This window comes from Phascolarctos cinereus, unplaced genomic scaffold (assembly GCF_003287225.1).
Source record: "Phascolarctos cinereus isolate Bilbo 61053 unplaced genomic scaffold, phaCin_HiC Scaffold_2;HRSCAF=192, whole genome shotgun sequence".
Lineage (NCBI taxonomy): Eukaryota > Metazoa > Chordata > Mammalia > Diprotodontia > Phascolarctidae > Phascolarctos > Phascolarctos cinereus.
The window spans coordinates 285,045,080-285,064,435 of record NW_027555625.1 but is presented as its reverse complement, the minus strand read 5'-3'; the positions used below and the strand labels follow the sequence as shown (position 1 = coordinate 285,064,435).

The 19,356-nt window shown below is 38.6% G+C and overlaps 1 protein-coding gene across 2 annotated transcripts in view; it reads right to left on the bottom strand.

Annotated features, from left to right (window-relative positions):
• Window positions 1–13,074: 13,074 nt before the first annotated feature.
• Window positions 13,075–19,356, bottom strand: part of NETO2 (neuropilin and tolloid like 2) — a 37,792-nt gene continuing 31,510 nt past the window's right edge. For both annotated transcript variants that reach the window (XM_020985107.2, XM_020985108.2), the window contains exons 8-9: window positions 18,714–18,827; window positions 13,075–17,530 (exon numbers count right to left, since the gene is read on the bottom strand). In XM_020985107.2, the coding sequence (XP_020840766.1) occupies window positions 16,950–17,530; window positions 18,714–18,827 (695 nt within the window). In that variant the 3' untranslated portion in view covers window positions 13,075–16,949. The remainder of the gene's footprint in view (window positions 17,531–18,713; window positions 18,828–19,356) is intronic.

Sequence of the window (19,356 nt, the reverse complement as noted above, 5' to 3'; positions counted from 1 at the left end):
AAGTGTCTGAGGCTGGATTTGAACTCAGGTCCTCCTGGCTCCAGGGCCAGTACTTTATCTGCTGTGTCCCCTAGCTGCCCCGTTGTCCTTCATTCTTGGAGAGGACCAAAATGACATCACTAGTCTAGAGTCAGGTTTCAGTGCGTCCAACTGTGGCTCATCAGACCACTATGAGCTCAGAATGCTCCACTGTCACAGGTCAGGCACAACTAGTCCAAGTGAACATGGGGGGTATTCTTTAAATCTGCACATCTCACATTCCTTTTGAGCTATTTCAATTCTGCTTTGCTCATAGAGGACAGTATCTTCTCTGATGAGGGTGCGCCATGCTAGGCGGTCGTGTGCCAGAGTCTCCCATGTCACACAATCAATTCCAAAGTTCTTAAGAGGGACCTCGAGAGTGTCCTTGTATTGCTTTTTCTGACTACCATGTGAGCGCTTGCCCTCTAAGTTCTCCACAAAATAGTCTTTTTGGCAAAGCTCATGTCTGACATTCGAATAACATGGCCGGCCCATTAGAGTTACATTGTCTGCAGTAGAGTTTGAATATTTGGCAGTTTAGTTTGAAAAAGGACCTCAGTGTCTAGTATCTTATCCTGCCAGGTGATTTTCAGAATCTTCCTAAGACAATTCAAATGGAAGTGATTCAGTTTCCTGGCATGGTGCTGGTAGACTGTCCAGGTTTCACAGGTATATAACAATGAGGTCAGCACAAGGGATCTGTAGACCTTTGGTTGGGTAGTCAGTCTGATACCACTTCTCTGCCACACTTTTCTTCAGAGCCTCCAAAACTGAGCTAGCTCTGGCAATGCAAGCATCAATCTCACTATTAATGTGTACATCTCTGGAAAGTATACTGCTAAGGTAAGCAAACGTACCCACAGCATTCAGAACTTCTCTATTTGCTATAACTGATAGTTCCATGTATGGGTGTTGTGATGCTGGCTGATAGAGTACCTGTGTTTTCATGGTGTTAATTGTTAGGCCAAAATTAGCACAAGCAGCAGAGAATTGATCCATACTTTGTTGCATCTCAGCTTCAGAGGTTACATTGAGTGCACAATCATCTGCAAACAGAAAATCATGTACCCACTGTCCCTCCACTTGAGTCTTGGCTTATAGCCTTTTCAGGTTAAATAATTTACCATCCCTGTGGTAGCTGACCTTGATTCTGTTTTCATCCTCATTGAAGATGTCTGACAACATCACAGAAAACATCATGTTAAAAACATCATGCCTTTGCACTGCTTGTCCCTTATATACTCCCTTCTAACCTCTGATTTAGAATCCTTTTCTTCCTTTAAGATGCAGCCTGTGAACCATCTTCTGCATGAAGACTTTCTTGATCCCCCAAATGGTAGGTAGTGCCTGCCCTCTCAAACTATATTGTGTTCACCTTTGTATAAATTTGCATTTACTAATTTCGTATCTATACCATATGTATGTCCATATATACACACATGTATATATGTGAGATATAGGTAAACATATATGTGTATATGTACGTGTATAAATACTGTTAACTGTTCTCCACTCCCAACTCAACCCCCATTAGAATGTAAGCTTCTTCTGAGTAGAGATCGTTTCATTCTTTGTATTTGTATTGGGAGGCCTGGCACATATCAGGCACTTGATTAATGTTTATTGATTGATTATTGCCTTACTGTATAGGCCTCCATGGTACTGGAGTGATCTGGCCTTATCAGACATATGTTATTTCCAATGCTCAGCTCCATGATGGTACAGATGAAAATTTGAATGTTGCCTTTGGTTATATTAAAAATTGAGTTTTCTACCTCACTGGAGTGTTATCCCATTGCTTTCCAGATGAGAAAGTTTCCTCTACACAACTGATTGCCTTTTAATCATGCCTCTTGGAAATCTCTGTATGGGGTCTGCTGGCCCCTGAGGACTCCACCATGGGGGCCCATTTCGAGCAGCTGATGTCAGGGAGCTTACATCTCAATCAGCCAACAAACATTTATCGGGCATATGTTATTTGTGAAGCACTTTATTGGGTGTTGAAACAAACCCTTTTTCAGTCTCTAGTAACAGGTTTCAGGGATCTATCATGAGATCGTATATTTGGAGCTTCTCAAAAGATCTCTCTCAATCCCCTTGATTATAGATGAGGGAACTGGGGCCAAGAGGGGTTGAATGACTTCTCCAAGGTCAGAAGGGCAGGAAATAACAGAGCCTATGTTCAAACCAAGGTACTAATTCCAGATCAAGTGGTCAGCCCACACTGCTGTCTTTGGCCCCATTCTGTTTGTTTGATTTTTTTTTTGAGGTAATTGGGGTTCAGTGACTTGCCCAAGGTCATGTAGCTAGTAAGTGTCTGAGGTTGGATTTGAACTCAGGTGCTCCTGACTCCAGGACCAGTGCTTTATCCCTTGGGCCACCTAGCTGCCCCACCCCCTATTTTGTTTGCTATATTTATATAGCAAAGACTCAGATGAAAATATAGATGACAAGCTTGTTAAGTCTGTTGGTGACTTATATCTGGGAGAGGGTTAATACACTGGATGAGAGAATCATCATGCAAAGAAATTTTCAAAGGCTGAAAGGATGGATTGAATCCAATAGGATAAAAATGAATAGGGATAAATATAAGGTCCTCTACTTAGTTTAAAAAATAATGGCTTATACAGTTATCCCTTCCACATCACTGGGGTTAGGGGTGTGGTGGCCCCCCCAACCCCACCCCTGTGATCTGGAAGAAGAAGTCTGAATTACGTAACATTCTTTCCACCGTGGAAGACACCCTACCATTTTGGGCCTTTCCTCCAATTGGTGAGTTCCTTCTGGAGCCTCCATTTTTTGAGGAGGTGCTCAGGTCGCCTATGCTCTCTCCCTCACTCCTCTGCTAGCCCTTCTTTTGACTTGCTGGAGTTCTGCACTGTGAGAGATGATCTCTCAGAAGTGAAGCCTCCTCAAAGGGTCAATAGTTTGTGTTAATAGTTCTTGGTTGTTGCTTTCAAAACCCTCCCTGGCTCAGACCCTGTTTTTAAGCACTTAGCAGAAAGAATAGCCTTGCCCCCAACCTGAACTGCTTGCCCTTGAAAAACTTCCCACCTTTTCTTGTCTCTGGGCAAACCTGTGTAACTGCCTTTGTTCTCTTTTGCTGGGGAAGATTTCTGTGAATAGATTGTGCCCCCTGAAGCTCAGCCAATGGGATAAGGGGAAGGGGGTTAGGGAGGAGGAGCTCACGTTAGGGTATAAATAAGCCTTCCTTTCTGTAACTAATTCATACTCTCCTGGCTGGCGTAGTTCGAGGAAGGGCAGTACCCTTTCTCATGAGAAAGCAGTAAACTCCTTTCTGCTTTCAAGGTATCTAAGTCTTTGTTTTCGTTTTGAGTAGTGGTCTCTGTCTCACACCCCCCCCATGTCCCATACAGGTTCTTTTTCCTATCCCGTCCTTTGACTTTTATGTATCTCATATGTGTTGACTTCCTCCATTAAAATGTAAGCTCCTTGAGGACAGGGGCTAGGTGATATAGTGGTTAGATCTCTGGAAGACCTGAGTTCAAATCTGCCTTGAATATTTACTAGTGAGGTAAACTTGGACAAAAAACCCCCAAAAAACCAAAAAACAAGCCTGTTATGTGTCAAGCACTGTGCTAAGCATTTATAGTAACCTCATTTGATCCTGACAGGTAGGTGTTATTATTATCTTCCCCATTTTACAGTTGAGAAAATTGAGACAGACAGTGACTTGTCCAGGGTCACGCTGCTAGTAGTAGTCAGTTAATAAACATTTATTAAGCACCTATTATTTGCCAAGTACTGTGCTAAGTGCTAGGGATACAAAAAGAGGCAAAACATAGGTTCAATCCTCAAGGAGCTCACAGTCGAAAGTGGGGGACAGCAAGCAAAGAAATTTGTGTGAGAAAGCTATACACAGGATAAAAAGGCACTAGAATTGGGGATAGGGTGGGGAAGGGCTTCCTGTATTATTGTATTATATTATTATTATTATAAGATGAGATTTCAATGGGGACTTAAAGGAAACCATTGATGAGGAGTGAAAGAATTCCCAGGTGAGTATCTGAGGCTAAATTCGAACTCAGGTCTTCCTGACTCCAGGCCCAGGGCTCTATCCACTGCAACACCTAGCTGTCTCTTGTCACTTAGGCTTTCTCAATCTCAGATTCCTTCTTTTTAAAATGGGGATAATAATAGCACCTACCTCTTGGAGTGAGAGTTGTGAGGATCAGAGGAGATAAGACATGTCAGTGTGAGCCATTCTTAATACTTCCTACCTGGGGGTTCTGAGACAAGTCCCTTAGTTTCTCTGGATCTCAGTTTGCTTATCTGTAAAATGACAGGGTTATATTAGATGGTCTCTGAGGTATCTTTCAACTCAAAATTCTGTGGTCTAAATTTGTCTCCCTCTCACATTTTAAGGTAATAGACTCATAGAGAAGATCTTTTGTATATGAGGGCACTTCCTTATAAGCCCAAATAGTCCCTGGCATGCAACAGACACTCTGATGGCTTTAGTTGACTCTAAGTGGCAAATAAATGGCTATCATTTACTCCCATCCTCTCATCCTAGTCAGAGACACTAAGGCTAAGCTGCTAATAGCAGCTTTTTACACATTCAGACTATAAAAGTCCAGGTCCTAGAAGGGGGTGGGGGCACTAAGCCCCAGGCATGTAGTCCTGGGATCTCCATCTATCCAGAATGAGCTCAATAAATGCTGTGGCCTGATTATGAGGAAACAGCTGTAAGGAAGGTGCCTCTGGCTCATTCCTGCCTCTCTCTAAGGATAATCGAGAGGTGGGGACCCATATAATCTTACTAGTTTTACAAAACCTCATAAAAAAGAAACTAGGGGTGAATGTGCCCATTTCAGAGACACATATACTCACAGAGCCACAGATGGAAATGTTCCCTTATTGGCATTTGCAAAACAAATCCCTAGTATTAGTAGTGGAGTTAAGAGGTCTCCAAACCAGAGGCTCTTGGCTGCATAACACTGGACAAGGAAGGGCAGTAATGGAAAGTCAATTTGCTGACCAAAGTCCTTTCTATCTGATATATCTGGGCTCTTGAATAAATGCTTTTAAAGTGAAATGGCTGTCTGTCTCCTGAAGTGTACTTTAAAACATATCATTGTTTACTTGACTGAAGAGAGCTGTGCTGAATTGGGGGCAACTATTATAAATTGTTCAGAACCACTTGATCTGTTCCCTTTCTGGGGAAAAAAAATCTGAGCCAGATGCAATTAATGACTATGCTGACTGAAAACTCAAATGGTGAGAGTGCTGGCAATTCCCACTATTATCATCACCGAGCCACTGAGGCTGAACTTCCCCAGCACTGAGATGCAGGGATAGAAGCATTCAGCCTTGCCTTTCCCTTGCCCAGAAGTAGCCATGGCTGAAGCATAATCCCTGTAGGGTTTGGTCATCTGATAAACTACCAAGGCCAAAGGATTAAACCCTCCAGGCTTCCCTAAACCTCCCTTGTCATTTCTGGAGCCCAGAAGTGGTCAGCTGGAGCAATAAATCTCATTAAGCTGGAGATTTGCATAGCTCTAAAGAGATGCTGCTAGGGTAGCTAGGCAGCGCCATAGTGCGTGGAGTGCTGGGCCTGGAGTCAGGAACACTCATCTTCCTGAGTTCAAATGTGACCTCAGACTTTTACTAGCCGTGTGATCTTTGGCAAGTCACTTAACCCTGCTTGCCTCAGCTTCCTTATCTGTAAAATGAGCTGGAGAAGGAAATGGCAAACCGCTCCAGTGTCTCTGCTGAGAAAACCCCACACGGGGTCATGAGGAGTCCAACGTGACTAAAAAATGACTGAACACCAAAAAGAGATGCTGCTAGAGGAACTCTGTCACAGACCAAGTACTGCCTTCAAATAAAGGTTAACTTCCCTCCTCAGAAGAGAGACCCTCGGGGAGTTTCTGTGGAGATCAATGTGTGCCTCCGTTTATTTCCTTTAACTTGGGAATTCTGCTTTTGCTTCTTGGTTTTTTTCCCCCTCTTAAAGTTTCTTCTAGAAAATATATTTTCATCATGAATTAAATTTTTCTTCTCTTCCTCCCCCATCCCCTCAAGAAGGAAATTGAAATCCATTTTGTAAATCAAGAGAGGCAGAAATGATGGCTTACCCCATGGTGGCTTAGTTCACATCCTTCCCAGGTACATAATTATTTCCTGAAATTGAAAAATGCTTTGTACTTCTTGGGAAAAGGCACCAACCACATAAATGCATAGTACTATTAATATTAAAAAAAACTCTTACGAAAATTCATTTACCTTTGGCTGACTGATAAGGTGATAGAACAGAGCCTTGACTATTGTGGATTCTTTTTAACTCGGGTTTCTTTGTGAGATAGCCTTTCCATGGGTCAGTTAATTGCTTTCAGGTTCTCCATCTTCAAGAAAGGAACAAAATTAAAAAAGAAAAGGTTACTGAAAAAGGAGCCGCATCTGTGTTCCTGTTTTCCTATTTGTGGTGCATTAGCATTCAATAACTGTACTGCACTGAACTCTGGGGCTGTTACTGAAATGCTGCCATTAAATCCCGATGTTCCACATCTGGCACGTTGCCTAAATGTAGCTCAGTTGTGAAAGTGCAGGCTATAGTCCTGGAAATCAATACTCCAAACCTGTATGTTTCTGTAACCACATAATTATACTCAATGGATAATCATGTTCTTTGCCCTCTTGATGAAAGTTAGAGAAGAGAGTTCTTTTTAAAAGTGGCCTTATAAGCAGTGAAAGAAGAGTAAAGTCTGTTTAAAATGCCAGTGGTCTTGTACACTCACCCAAGACCTCTGTGTAGGAAACAGTTTTCATCTGCAACATAGTGTGGCAGAAAGAACAATGGATTTGAAGTAAAAGAATCAGGGTTCAAAACCTAGGTACTGTGTGATACTGGGTAAGTCAATTCCATTTGAGCCTCAGTTTTTTTCATCTACAAAATGGAGATAATAATGTACTACCTAGTTCACAGGGTCTGTGTGAGGAAGGTATTTTGCAAAATTTGAAATTAGTCCTGGAAGTTCCATTATTAATGAATAATAAGAAAAAAAGGTGTTCGCTGCTGACCCATGACCATTTCTGGGATAATCCCTTCCTCTCACCAATAAGCTTGTGAACACTCCTGCTTCCTTGTAGTCTTCCCACACTGCTCATAGATCCAAGCCTTTCCAAAAACCTCTAGATGTGTATGTGTCCCACAAATCCTTTACTTGAAATGGTTTAAATATCTTGTATCTTAACATTATCTCATGCCTGGTGAGACTGGGCTGGAAGAAATATTCAGCTGTTTACATCAATGAATAAGGCAGAAGTCAACAGCCACAAGTCTTCCAGTGAGATAGAGGATCACCAGGCCTTACTGACTACAAAGTTCTCTAGGCCTTTACCACCTGCCTTATGCCCTCCAATCCCCTGGACACTGTCATCTGACCCAATGATTCATCCCAAAGGACTCCTGGATTTTTCTATCTGCTGCCTTGCAGCTACACTCTTTTATATTCATTGCCTTTCCAATTATAGTGTAAACTCCTTGAGAACAGGGACTGTCTTGTTTCTATTTTTATACCCAGTGTTCAGTATAGTGCTTGGCACATAGCTTTATTGGATGCTTTTGTTGTTTTCATTTATTCATTCGTTTATTCTATAGCAGAGACTTAGTGCTTCTAAAGGACTAAGGGTTTTGTATGATCATGTTCAACCATCTCCCATTTGGAGAGCTTAAATGAAAGCAGAGAGGGTAAAAATTTCAAGCAGTGTGGACTAGACATTAATTGCTAGGAATCAAGAGCTTAGAAAAGGATGACCTGACACCCAGGAGTTAGAAATAGGGCCACAGTTGGCAGCAGAGTCCACGAGTAAGGAAGCAGAACTGCAAAATCAACATGTCCTATAAATAGCTATAGAATTCAGGGTAGGAATGCTTTCAGGTCACTCACTCGAGTCATTACAGGAGTAATGACGTCAGGGGTAATAGCTAACTTCAAAAACTAAAGGAAAACACACACATTCACAGGCAGAAGTGAAGATACAGCTAAAGATACCATTTTTTTTTCCTCTAAAAGAGTGACTGTGACTGTCAGATCTTTACTGAATATGATCATAACATGTAAAACCAGTCTGGGCTGGCTTTTGATCTTTCTGGTCAGAGCAAAGCAAATAGACCATTGCCTTTCCAGCAAATCATTTTTCATCACGACAAAAAAAATCTCCTTGCTTCCCCTTGGGCCAGTTTGCCATGGAGGAACTGTTTGTAGTAAGTATATGCTCCTGCTCCTTCTTTTCCCAGGGATTTAATAAAGTTGGGATTAATTCCCCATCCTGAAAGTGGGATTTTTGGAGGACAGATTTTTCTCCCTTAAGTGTGGTAAGGACCATCTTTTTATACAACAATGGAATGGTAGTCAACACTTCAATCTAGCAATTCAGCTATCAGGTGGGCTTTGTTTCTGTGTGACTGGAAATGGGGGAGGTGTTGACTTAATTGTGGTAACTCCAACTAAGGTATGAATGAATTAAATCTTTTATTACCTTGCAGATAATTTCATTAGATTCAAAGGAGAATTGGTGAGAGGCTCAAAAAAGAAAATGTTCTAGGATTAGGGCTTAATCTAATGTACATTTCATATTTTTTAAATGTAGTTTCATATTCCTTTTCTGGAGCTAACTTTGGGGAATTTATTATGTGAGGGCCTTGGTCTAGGGTTGGAATGCCAATGAAACTAAGACTTGTAACTGAAGGTACCAGCTTGTGAAAAGTACAACTACATGGAGAGAATTCTTTATTTGCTCCATCTACATAGATGGCAGATATGTTCAAGTCCATTCATTTCTATTCTAACATCAAGATGTGTGCCTTTAAAACATTTTGTAAGCTATAAGGTAGTTTATAAGTGTGAACAATCATTATTTTCATAGGAAAAAAGCAGATTTTCTAGAACTTTTGCTGATGACCTGGGATGTGGGGATATTTCTTTTGCTTTTCTACCTCTGTGTAAAGTGCTAGGATAGAAAGCAAATTCCTCAAAAGCCAATGCCATTGGAGGTTGCTTGACTTGAGACTCACTTTCTCATAGATAGTAAGAATTAGAGCTAGTCTAATTCTTTCATTCTATAAATGAGAAACTGAGTTCCAGCAAAGTTAAATGACTTTCCCAAGGTCCTACAAGGTTAAATAGAATGGGGATTCAAACCCAGGTCCTCTGACTCCAAATCCCACACTCCTACTAGACCCTTTGATTTGAGTAACCTTGTAAATTGTACACAGTTGTTTGCATATTGTCTCTCCCATTAGACTGTGTGTTCCTTTTCCCTTTCTTTGTAATCTGACACATGGTAGGCACTTGACATTTACCACCTAGGGCAGTATCTGAGTTTAGCTGTGAGAGACCCTTGGGGGGTTGGTAGTACAGCTTTCTAGGGCAAGAACTTTCAGAGGTAAATTTAACCTTGGGGGACGGACACACCATTGAGTGACTCACAAGTCTGTAGCCAAGAACCCTCTGGAAGGGCACTTGGTTGTTAGAGCCAGAATTAGGCTCACTCTTCTCCAGTGTTCGTGTGTCCTTTGTGGCTAGACATAGGTGACTATTCAGAGAGGCCATCTAAGCTTGGATCTAATGAAAGTTCAGATTTGTTTTTTCAGAAACAAAGTTTTCAAAGGAAATTTACCGGACAATTAGCAACTACAGGAAATATTTCATTCACATAGGACCTGCTGTCTTTCCAGTTTTATGGTCTATGATCTAAGTGCAGAGTGAGGTTTGGAAGTTGAGGTTGGAGGCATTTCAGAATAAAGCATTCTCCTTTATCCTAAATACAGAGGATACAACTGCCCTATAACTTTTTATTTGCAAGCGCACACCTGGTGGGAGCTCCCTGGTAGTTTCTCTTCCCCTCTTTGCAGTCTGATCCAAATTCTTTAATAGAGGTAAGGCTCCTCAGGGGAAGTCCTTGGCTTCTTTTGCTCCCCCCCATACCTTTTTTCAGCTCCATTCACCAGATCTTACTATAGGCTTTTGCCAACTAATCGGTGGCTATTACACTCAGCAACCTTGCTTTTAAATCTCCCATAGCCTAGAGTATGACAGGATTGAATAGCTCTGACATCCCACTGTGTAATATACATAATTGTGGCTTCAGTGATTAGACACCAGTAGACTGGATGCTTTGGAGACTGTGCCTGCTCGTTGCAAAATGGATCTGGCTCCGTTATATTTTACATAACTTTTTGCACTTGAGGCAATTAAAGAGAGATGTTACATGCAGTAATGTCACTGTCAAGCATCAAAGGAACTGAGTTTTTATCACAATCCTAATTATAACCTAGCATTATTTTGGAGATTAGTGACTATTCAGTGTCTCATCTGTGTAATCTTCCAAAATTCTCTAAGAAGTGGTCAAGAGGAAGAGCTCCTCCTAGCTCTGTCACTTGGGCTTCTACATACTGGAAGAAAGCACACTATTGTTACCGGTGCCCACAGCTCCCCCACAACTAGACGATGAAGTCCTTGAGGACAATTTGTGTCTTAGTTGCGTTGTCTGTTCGCAGTAAGTAGATACTTAATGTTTGTTGAAGTATTTATCTTGCTTAGCAACCTCACCAGCTTCCATAGGTTCAATTATCATCTGTACACACACATGCACACACAGACACACAGATACACAGACACACATACAGACACACAGACACTCACATGCAGACACACACATACAGACACACAGACACACATACAGACACACACACTGACACAGACAGACACACACACACAGACACACAGGCACAGACACACACACCTTCTAGCCTCTCTCCTGAGCTCTAGTCATGCACTATAAATTGGCTATTAGATATTTCTAACTGGATATTCTATAGGCATTTCTAACTCAATCTAAACAGAACTCATTATCTTTCCTCCCAAGCCCATCCCTGTCAAGGACACCACTACCCATAAAATCACTTAAATTCACAACTTTGCTGTCATCCTTGACTCCTCATGCTCACTCCACATGCCCAATCAGTTGCCAAATCTTGTTTCTTTTTCTACAACTCAAACACATACATATGCACATATGTATAACACATGTACAGTGAGTATATATGTAACACACATACATTTATGTATGCTTGTATATGTGTGCGTATGCCTTATCAGTGTGCTTATCTTCAATTTATCCTGTTTATATCTTGTTAATACATAGACGTCCCCATTAGATGGTAAGCCCCTTGAGAGCAATAACTGTTTTGCTTTTCTTTGTACCTTCAGTATTTAGCACAGTGCCTGGCACATAATAGACACTTAATGCTTCCTGGCTTGACTTGACATATGCCCCCTTCTTTCCACTCACATAGCAACCACTGTAATTCAGACCCTCATTTAGACTGTCCTGGACTATTGCAGTTGTTTATTGGTTTTGGCTTTGTATCCCTAGCACCTAGCATAATGCCCTGCATATAGCAAGTGCTGAATAAATTTGTGAGGAAAACAAGAGCTTTCTCTAAGGTGTTTATATACTTCCATCCTCATAAAGGTTTTGTAAATCAGACAAACAAGGGAATTGTGTTGCTCCATAGCAAACTTGCCAAAGGATCAAAAGTTAGCTTTTCATTTATAAACTGCCAGCATTACACTAAGCACAGTCACCTTGAAGGAGAATTGAGGATTCTGCTAGACCATCTGGATGAATCAATCAGTTAAAAATGTCTGTGCCCTGGCACTGTGCTAGGCTCTGGGCATACACAGACATAAATGAAATAGTCCTTATTCTCCATGAGCTTCCCTTTCGATTGAAGTGGACGTGTATAAATAAAATAAATAAAAGGTAGTTTGGGGTGGTAAAGTACTAATAGCTATAGGAAATAGGAAAATTCTTATACAGAAGGTGGCACCTGAGCTGAGCTTTGAAGGAAACTAGAAGTTCTCAGAGGCAGGGGTGATGAGGGAGTACATGGAGGAAGAGCCTGTTCAAAGGCTGGGAGGTGGGAGATGGAGTATCACGTGAAAAGCAACAAGGCCAGTTTGGTAGGATTGTCATGTGTGTGTGTGTGTGTGTGTGTGTGTGTGTGTGTGTGTGTGTGTGTGTGATGTAATAAGGCTGAAAAGGCAGTCTGGAGCCAGTCATGAAGGGCTTTAAATGCCAAACAAGAGTTTGTATTCATTTGGCATACTGATTATTAAAAATCCTCTGAAAAAAGCTAGCCTAAAAGCCAGCCCAACATAATCTGGCACTTCTTAGTGGGATGGACTTTAGTCTGGTCATGAGGATCACAGTGATTTAGGAGATTAAGCTGTTCAAAGTGGCTGCAACCTGAATTATATTGAGCTGGTTCATCCAGCTTGGAAAGCTTGGAATTCTGAGGGAGTTATTAATGGTGACATATAAAACAGATGGAAAAAAGATTTCTCTAAGTGGATTCTTCTCTAGTTTATAGAACAAGAAACCTAATCGCAGCTTTCTACTTGTGACAGTATACAAATTAACTAGCCTTCTGAAATTTAGAAAAGATAAGACACACTAGTATTAATTCCAAAGTAAGGGGTGCACTATTTATTTTCTAGGGCAGGTTCCCCACTCCTGTCTAGGGCTTAAAATATATCACCAAAGCAAGAGCTTTGCCTTTTCTTACCAATTACTAAGGATGTTACTTAAGAACACTTGTCTATTAAGAATTTATGGCAACTATTTGATGTAATAAACTTAAAAAGTACAAGATACTAAATCCATGAAGAGATGAAAAGTAACGCTTTTGAATAAAAACTATTAGTGGCTGAGTTAATTTACTTAAAAATCTCCCACTAGTTTTAGAAAACCCTTGGATGGGATTTTTGTGGCTACTGTTAAAAAAAAAAGATACCATTTTTACCTTACAGTGAAGGCACACCATCTTTTAGCACTTGAAGTAAACAGAGCAATATAACATACACTTTTTACAATGACAGCAGGATTGACTCTGATTCAGAATAATTTCTAGGATGGCAACTAGTCTTTTCCTCATTTTGTCTCAGTAGATGACATGCTAGTAAAATAAGGAAGCATCTTTCTCATCAGACAATAGCAGAATCACAGAAAGGTTCAGACACAGACATTTACAAGAGTCTTTTAATGCCTGACAATTATATGAAACACGACAAAGACACCCACAGAAGAGCTGTTAAACATTCAGTGTTAAAGGGGCTTTCATAATCTCCTAACATGCTGAACATAGGATCTCTTCTAAGTTTTGGTAAAACGCTGAGTTGACTTTCCCCCCTACAAAAAAGGAATATCATGCATTTTCACACACATTGTAAGTTCTGATAAGTAAGACTTCTGGAATTCTGCAGGGTCTGACGACTGATGTTCAGTGTCAGATTTTGGTTAATTGCATCATAGGTGATAGATGGATGCTGAAGATATTCAATAGCAGAATACAACACTAAATGTCTTCCTGGTAGCCTCCTGATAAATTTGATCAGATTCTTTCATATTTTATGTCAAATGACTTGAATTCCTGACTATAGGAATATAACTCTTCAATACATTTAAAACGCAGCACATGCTGGGTGGCGGTGGTGGCAGTAAACATTCTTTGTGGGTTGGATCAGATTCTCAATAGTGACTTCCATGCCAGAATGCCATCTTTATTTCCTTCTTATCTTTACAGCCAAATCTTACTTATGGTTTTCATTTTAATTAAAAAGTCTAATATTCTGCTTTATGGTGATCATGAGATCATGAATCAAATGAGATCCTATACCTCAGCCAAAGCCCATTTAAGATACCTGATAGTTGAGAGAGCCTGCTTAATTGATGTATTAACTATATCCAGATTGTCCAGGTTCAATTCCTGGATTAAGTTTGGACATCAAAAAACAAAGTACCTGGACTATATTATTTCAGCTCCTTAAAGAAATACCTCCAATGAGTTACTGTTTCATGTTCTTTGACTTTAGCAGACAGTCGTAATGAGAACCGTCTGGGTGGAAAATGTTTCTATATCTTTTATAAAACCATGAAGAGAATGCCCTTTACATAAGGGCCCATTCTTGATTCTAGTTTCATGAAAAATGTCATCTCTACAAACAAATCTGTGTTTTCTTTAATAAGGAAAAGAAAACTGTATAATCCAACCTCTTCCTGACAGGAAACTCATGGCCAAGTGTCATTTTTTCACCCTAAGGGCTTGAAAAGATCAATGCCTTTTGCTTTCTTCAGAGGAGCTCTGATCGGCTGACCCGAAATGCTTTACTGTACATTATTTTAGCCTGTAAGCCTCTGAAGTCCTTTTCAAGGTGGAGGAAGGAAGGGCAAATGTGAAACATATAAAAATACATGTGAATAAGGGTGGTGAAGGAAGCCTTCATTTTTTAAAGCCTAAAAAGTTTAATAATGCATTTAGCAGCTCTTAAAAATAACAGATGAAATTCCCATACTTCAAAGATGCTAATTTTTTTTTCCAGCACCATTGAAGCATATTATTAGTTGCTATTATTAGAATGAATATTCTGCATAAAGCACTGTTATTTGATTAGAATGTATGCTCTTTGAGAGCAGTGATAGTTTTTATTTGTATCCCCAGCTCCCAGCACAGTGCCTTTTACATAGGAGGCTTTTTTTTTTGTTTTGTGTTTTAGGCAGTTAGGGTTAAGTGACTTACCCAAGGTCACACAGTAAGTGTCAAGTGTTTGGTCTGAGCCCGGATTTGAACTCAGCTACTCCTGACTTCAAGGCCAGTGCTCTATCCACTGTGCCATCTAGCTGCCCCACATAGGAGGTTTTTAATAAATGTTGGTTCATTGACTGATTGATTCAAAGATCCATGGACTAGAATTCAGATATCTAATCCTGGCTCTGCTGTTAATCATTGAATACTGTAAGGTAAATTCTTCTAAGTTTTACCTTAAAAAAGGAATATTTACACTGACTATTAACTTAGGTATATGATATAGATTAGGAATAATGCAACTTTATTATTATGAGAAATGGGGTATATAATGAACATCTTTTTGGCATCTTCAACATTTGTACAACTCTTAATAGTTCACCTTAAAAATATAGTCCCTTGGGCAGCTAGGGTGCAGTGGATAGAGCACTGGCCCTGCTACCAGGAGGATCTGAGTTCAAATCTGCTTTCAGACCAGACAGTTGACACTTATTAGCTGTGTGACCTTGGGCAACTCACTTAACTCCAATTGCCTCCCCTCTCTCCCCCCTAAAATGTAGTCCCTGGGAAAATGTCTATACAACATTCAATAGACTGAACATGACTGGAATGCATTTTGAAGTTTTCTGGGATTTTCACTTTCTCATTTCATCAGTTTTTTTAAAAATCAAGAATATAAAGTGAAAATTTTCTTATTTTTAAAGGATATGACTATGGTAGTTATGATGTTATAAAATTATGGCAGGCAATTATTTCCTATATTACCTCAACTCAAGCTGTAAAACCTAATCAATGCCAAAATAACATGATCAGGGGGATAATGTATATTTTAATACAAAATATGTATAGTGATTTAGAACAATAAATGTTACAAGAAGTTTTATCATAAACTAAACAACAGCAAAAGGAACTAAAAACTAACATAGATTCCCACATTCTTTACAATAAATTATAATGAATAACTCAGACACAGAATGTTTTATATACAAGCTGCTAATGTGAGCACTCAAATAAAATGGCCACAAAAGTCTTTAATCTTGATTTAATAAAGTTTGTACAGTATCAAATTATATCAAAAGTCTAAAAAAACCACAATGAAAGTTTTTTTATTATGTTCACAAATTATTTTATATACCATAAAAAACAACAAAATGCCAAAACTGAAGTTAAAAAGAAAATTGAAGATTGTAATTCTTCATTAGCTCTAGAAAAATGTGACTATCCCAGGTGAGAAGCCCTGGGTTTATTACATACTACAAGAGAAATCAAATGTAAGGAAGCAGAGATACCTTTAAAAAAAAAAAGAGGAGCACAGACTTGGAGAATTAAAAAACATTTCTAAGACTATAAATATCACAACAATGAATTCAATAATTTCCCCTTCACCAAAATTAATGGACCATCCACTAGTGGCCAAACATTGGATGTGACTCAATGTTGGGAATTTCAAAGACCTGTTTAATTTCAGAGTTTCTATACATAATTTGCAAAGGCTCATCTATCTCAAGGTTCTAAAATCTTTTATTATAATAATGTAGCTAAGATAAAATAGTCTTAAAGGGCAATAAACCATTTCACCTACCTCTCAGAAAACACAGGCTAAGGGAACCAGTAATTAAAAGGCAGCAGTATAGAAATCAGTTCAGAAGAAACAGATGGATGCAACATAACTCTGGGTCATAACTGGCACTGAACCACAGTAACTCTAGCTTAAATTTGACAAAATTCAATAGCAAATGCCCTTATCAAAATATATGCAGTGAAATAATCACCTTTACGTAATTGACATGTTAAACCATTGACTTGAAAATACTTAGTGGAAAGAAAAAAGAGAATGAATGTGAAAATATGATGGAAACCTTATTTTTAAACTCATTCGATGATCAAAACTCGTTGGTATATCTGCAGATTTTAAAAGTCAGTGTCATTGTTCCCATGCACACCTTCAGTTACATTAGTAAAACTTAACAGGTAGCTTATAAGCCTATGTTTACATGATTTCAGAACAACCATTTAAAAAGTGAATTCAGTTACTTAACTGATGATTTATTTATATAACACTAAGCAACAGATGACCATTTCCCCCATCCCCACTGAATTTCCTAAGTTCACCAACTGATTTGACATTGGTTAGGGAGCACAAGGGAATACAATCTCCAACATTATAATAATTAATGACAAATGAAGATGTTTCTAATTTGAGGGGGGAAAAGGTATTGACTGCAGAAAAGCTTAAAAACATACATATGTGCAGTGTGTGTGCTGTGTATGCTGCATATATACATACTAGTGTATCAACTTCATCTCTAGATGATTAGAAGTCAATGGACATTGAGCCTTGTGCAGAATCCTCACGTCCTCTCACATAAATTTCACAGGGAATCTCCTCCATCACTCTGTCTTCTATGGCCTGTTCAGAACACTCATGTGACTGTTTGAAAGTGTAACTACTTTTTTTGAAGGTGCTATTGAATGTCTTCATTGGCTGAGGTTGTGCAAAATCATTACGGAAAGGAAGTTCCATGGAACTGAGGTTGGTCCTGCTTTGTTTTACATTGGAGGCTTGGGATCCACAATGATGATCATGAATGCAACGGGAAGCAGTGGAAGAACGTCGCATTTTCTGGTAGTTTTCCAGTTCTTCTGATAAGTCAGCCAAATCTGCAGAAATCTCTTTGTCCCTTAATGAAAACAGTTCATAATGAGGAGGATCAAACACTTCTTGGAACCCAGTTTTGTTAAAAGCAGTTTTGCAAGCCATGACCTTCTTTCGAGGTTGCTTGACTTGGACTAAAATAGAAATAATGAGAAGGACCAAGACAATCCCTGATGTGATGCCAATGATTGTTCCATGTGTTTTGGTGATCTGTTCAAATAGACCTGCTTTTTTCTTCTCTGTAGAAAGAAAAAAGTTGAGTATTAAAATCAATGACTATGTCCTTGTCACAAGCAAATTTGGTAATGCATTTTTAATAAAAAGTGTTGAATACTTTGGTAAAATACACTGCAGATGGCACAATTTAAATTTAGATTTATAAACAAAGTAAGATAGGAAGCTCATGAACAATAATTACTACGAGCATTTGTCAAGATACCCAGAAATCAGGTAGTATAGGCACAGGAGATTATGGGTCTCTATACTTACAGGGAGCACACAAATGCATGCATTTTGCAAATTTAAATAAATGTAATGATGCAAATTGTGCCAAATTCAACATTACTGCTAAATCTCTTCTAGTTTCTTGCTTTACATTACTAACAGCTTTGGCCAAAAATATCACTAACTCTAAAGTTTATCCACATATTTATACTGTTAAACATTAATAATAATACTCAAATGACTGATTTGTTCCTACATTTGTTGAACTATGAATGACATACTAGGTTATAAACAGATCAAATATTTTTCAATGACTAACCAATGGCACTTCATGTCAAGCACACAAGATGGCAGTATCAGATTACAGCGCCTTATAATTATATGATATTTACTGTACTAGAATAAAAAACACTAGGCAAATAATTTTGATAGTAGGCTTGCACACATCTGACCAATATCTGGTAGGCCAGATTTGTATATACTTCAGACATTATTTATTGGAATTACACAGACTAATAATCTCATAATGAATTTTAAAGGATTCTAAAACAAATAATGAAATATGGTTGTTTTATTTTGCAAAATTTTCATAGTTTTATTGTATTTGTGAATTAAAAATTCTTATTCTCAGAAATTCAAATTTGATTTAAAAAATTACTTTTAAAATAATTTTGAGAACAAAATTAGATTGCTTTTAAAGAAAAACAAATAACTAATATCAAAAAAACAATTTGGTGACATACTTCTAAAGTATGTTAGTTAAAATTCTTTTAAAGGTAATTAATGCTTTAATTACAAGGCAAAAATATTCATTCTTTTTCTCTACTCCAGTGCAGCCCAGAGAAGGTCAATGATCCATTAAAGTAAAACATTTAGAGCGTATTTCTCCATTTTTGCCAAAAAAAGCTATACTAAGCACATTCATAGAAAGGCAAGTTACACTCTTCTCTCAGAGGTTAGACTTTGCACTGTATTCACCTTTACAATGATTTTCATCCCAAGGGTATGCACAGTTTTGAACACCATTGCAGACCAGAGAATTATTGATGCACATATTACTATGGCAAAAGAAAGTGCTGCCTGTGCAGGGAGCTGTAGGGAAAAAGAAAGCTATCTGAGTTGTCATGAAAATTCAGAGAATGCCCAGATTATTAACTTCTCACTTCTAAAACCAGTTCCTGATTTCAAACACCAAGGGAAAAACCACCATAATGCATGCAAATATCATGTTGGCAAAAGTAATTATAATTATTTATGTGGATCTTAAATTATAAGCCATAGAAATAGCCTATGTTACTGGAAAACACTATCAAATTAGGAGCGTGTTTATTATTTGATTTCTAGGAATACAAATATTTACAATCCACAAATATTTTTCCATTTGCCTACTTTCACTGTTAACATACTTTAGATCAGCCAAACGGTTAAGTAAGTAAAAACCAATATTCTTTTTTTTCTGAACCACTGTAAATGTAAATCACCGTTCGACATAGTGACAATATGACTTTTCCCCCATCATTTTAATGGCATTAATACATAACATAATAAAGTTTTTCAAGATATTAAAGGATGCTGGCACTGAATCTATTCTCTAACTTATTAAAATACAGCCAGAGTAAAT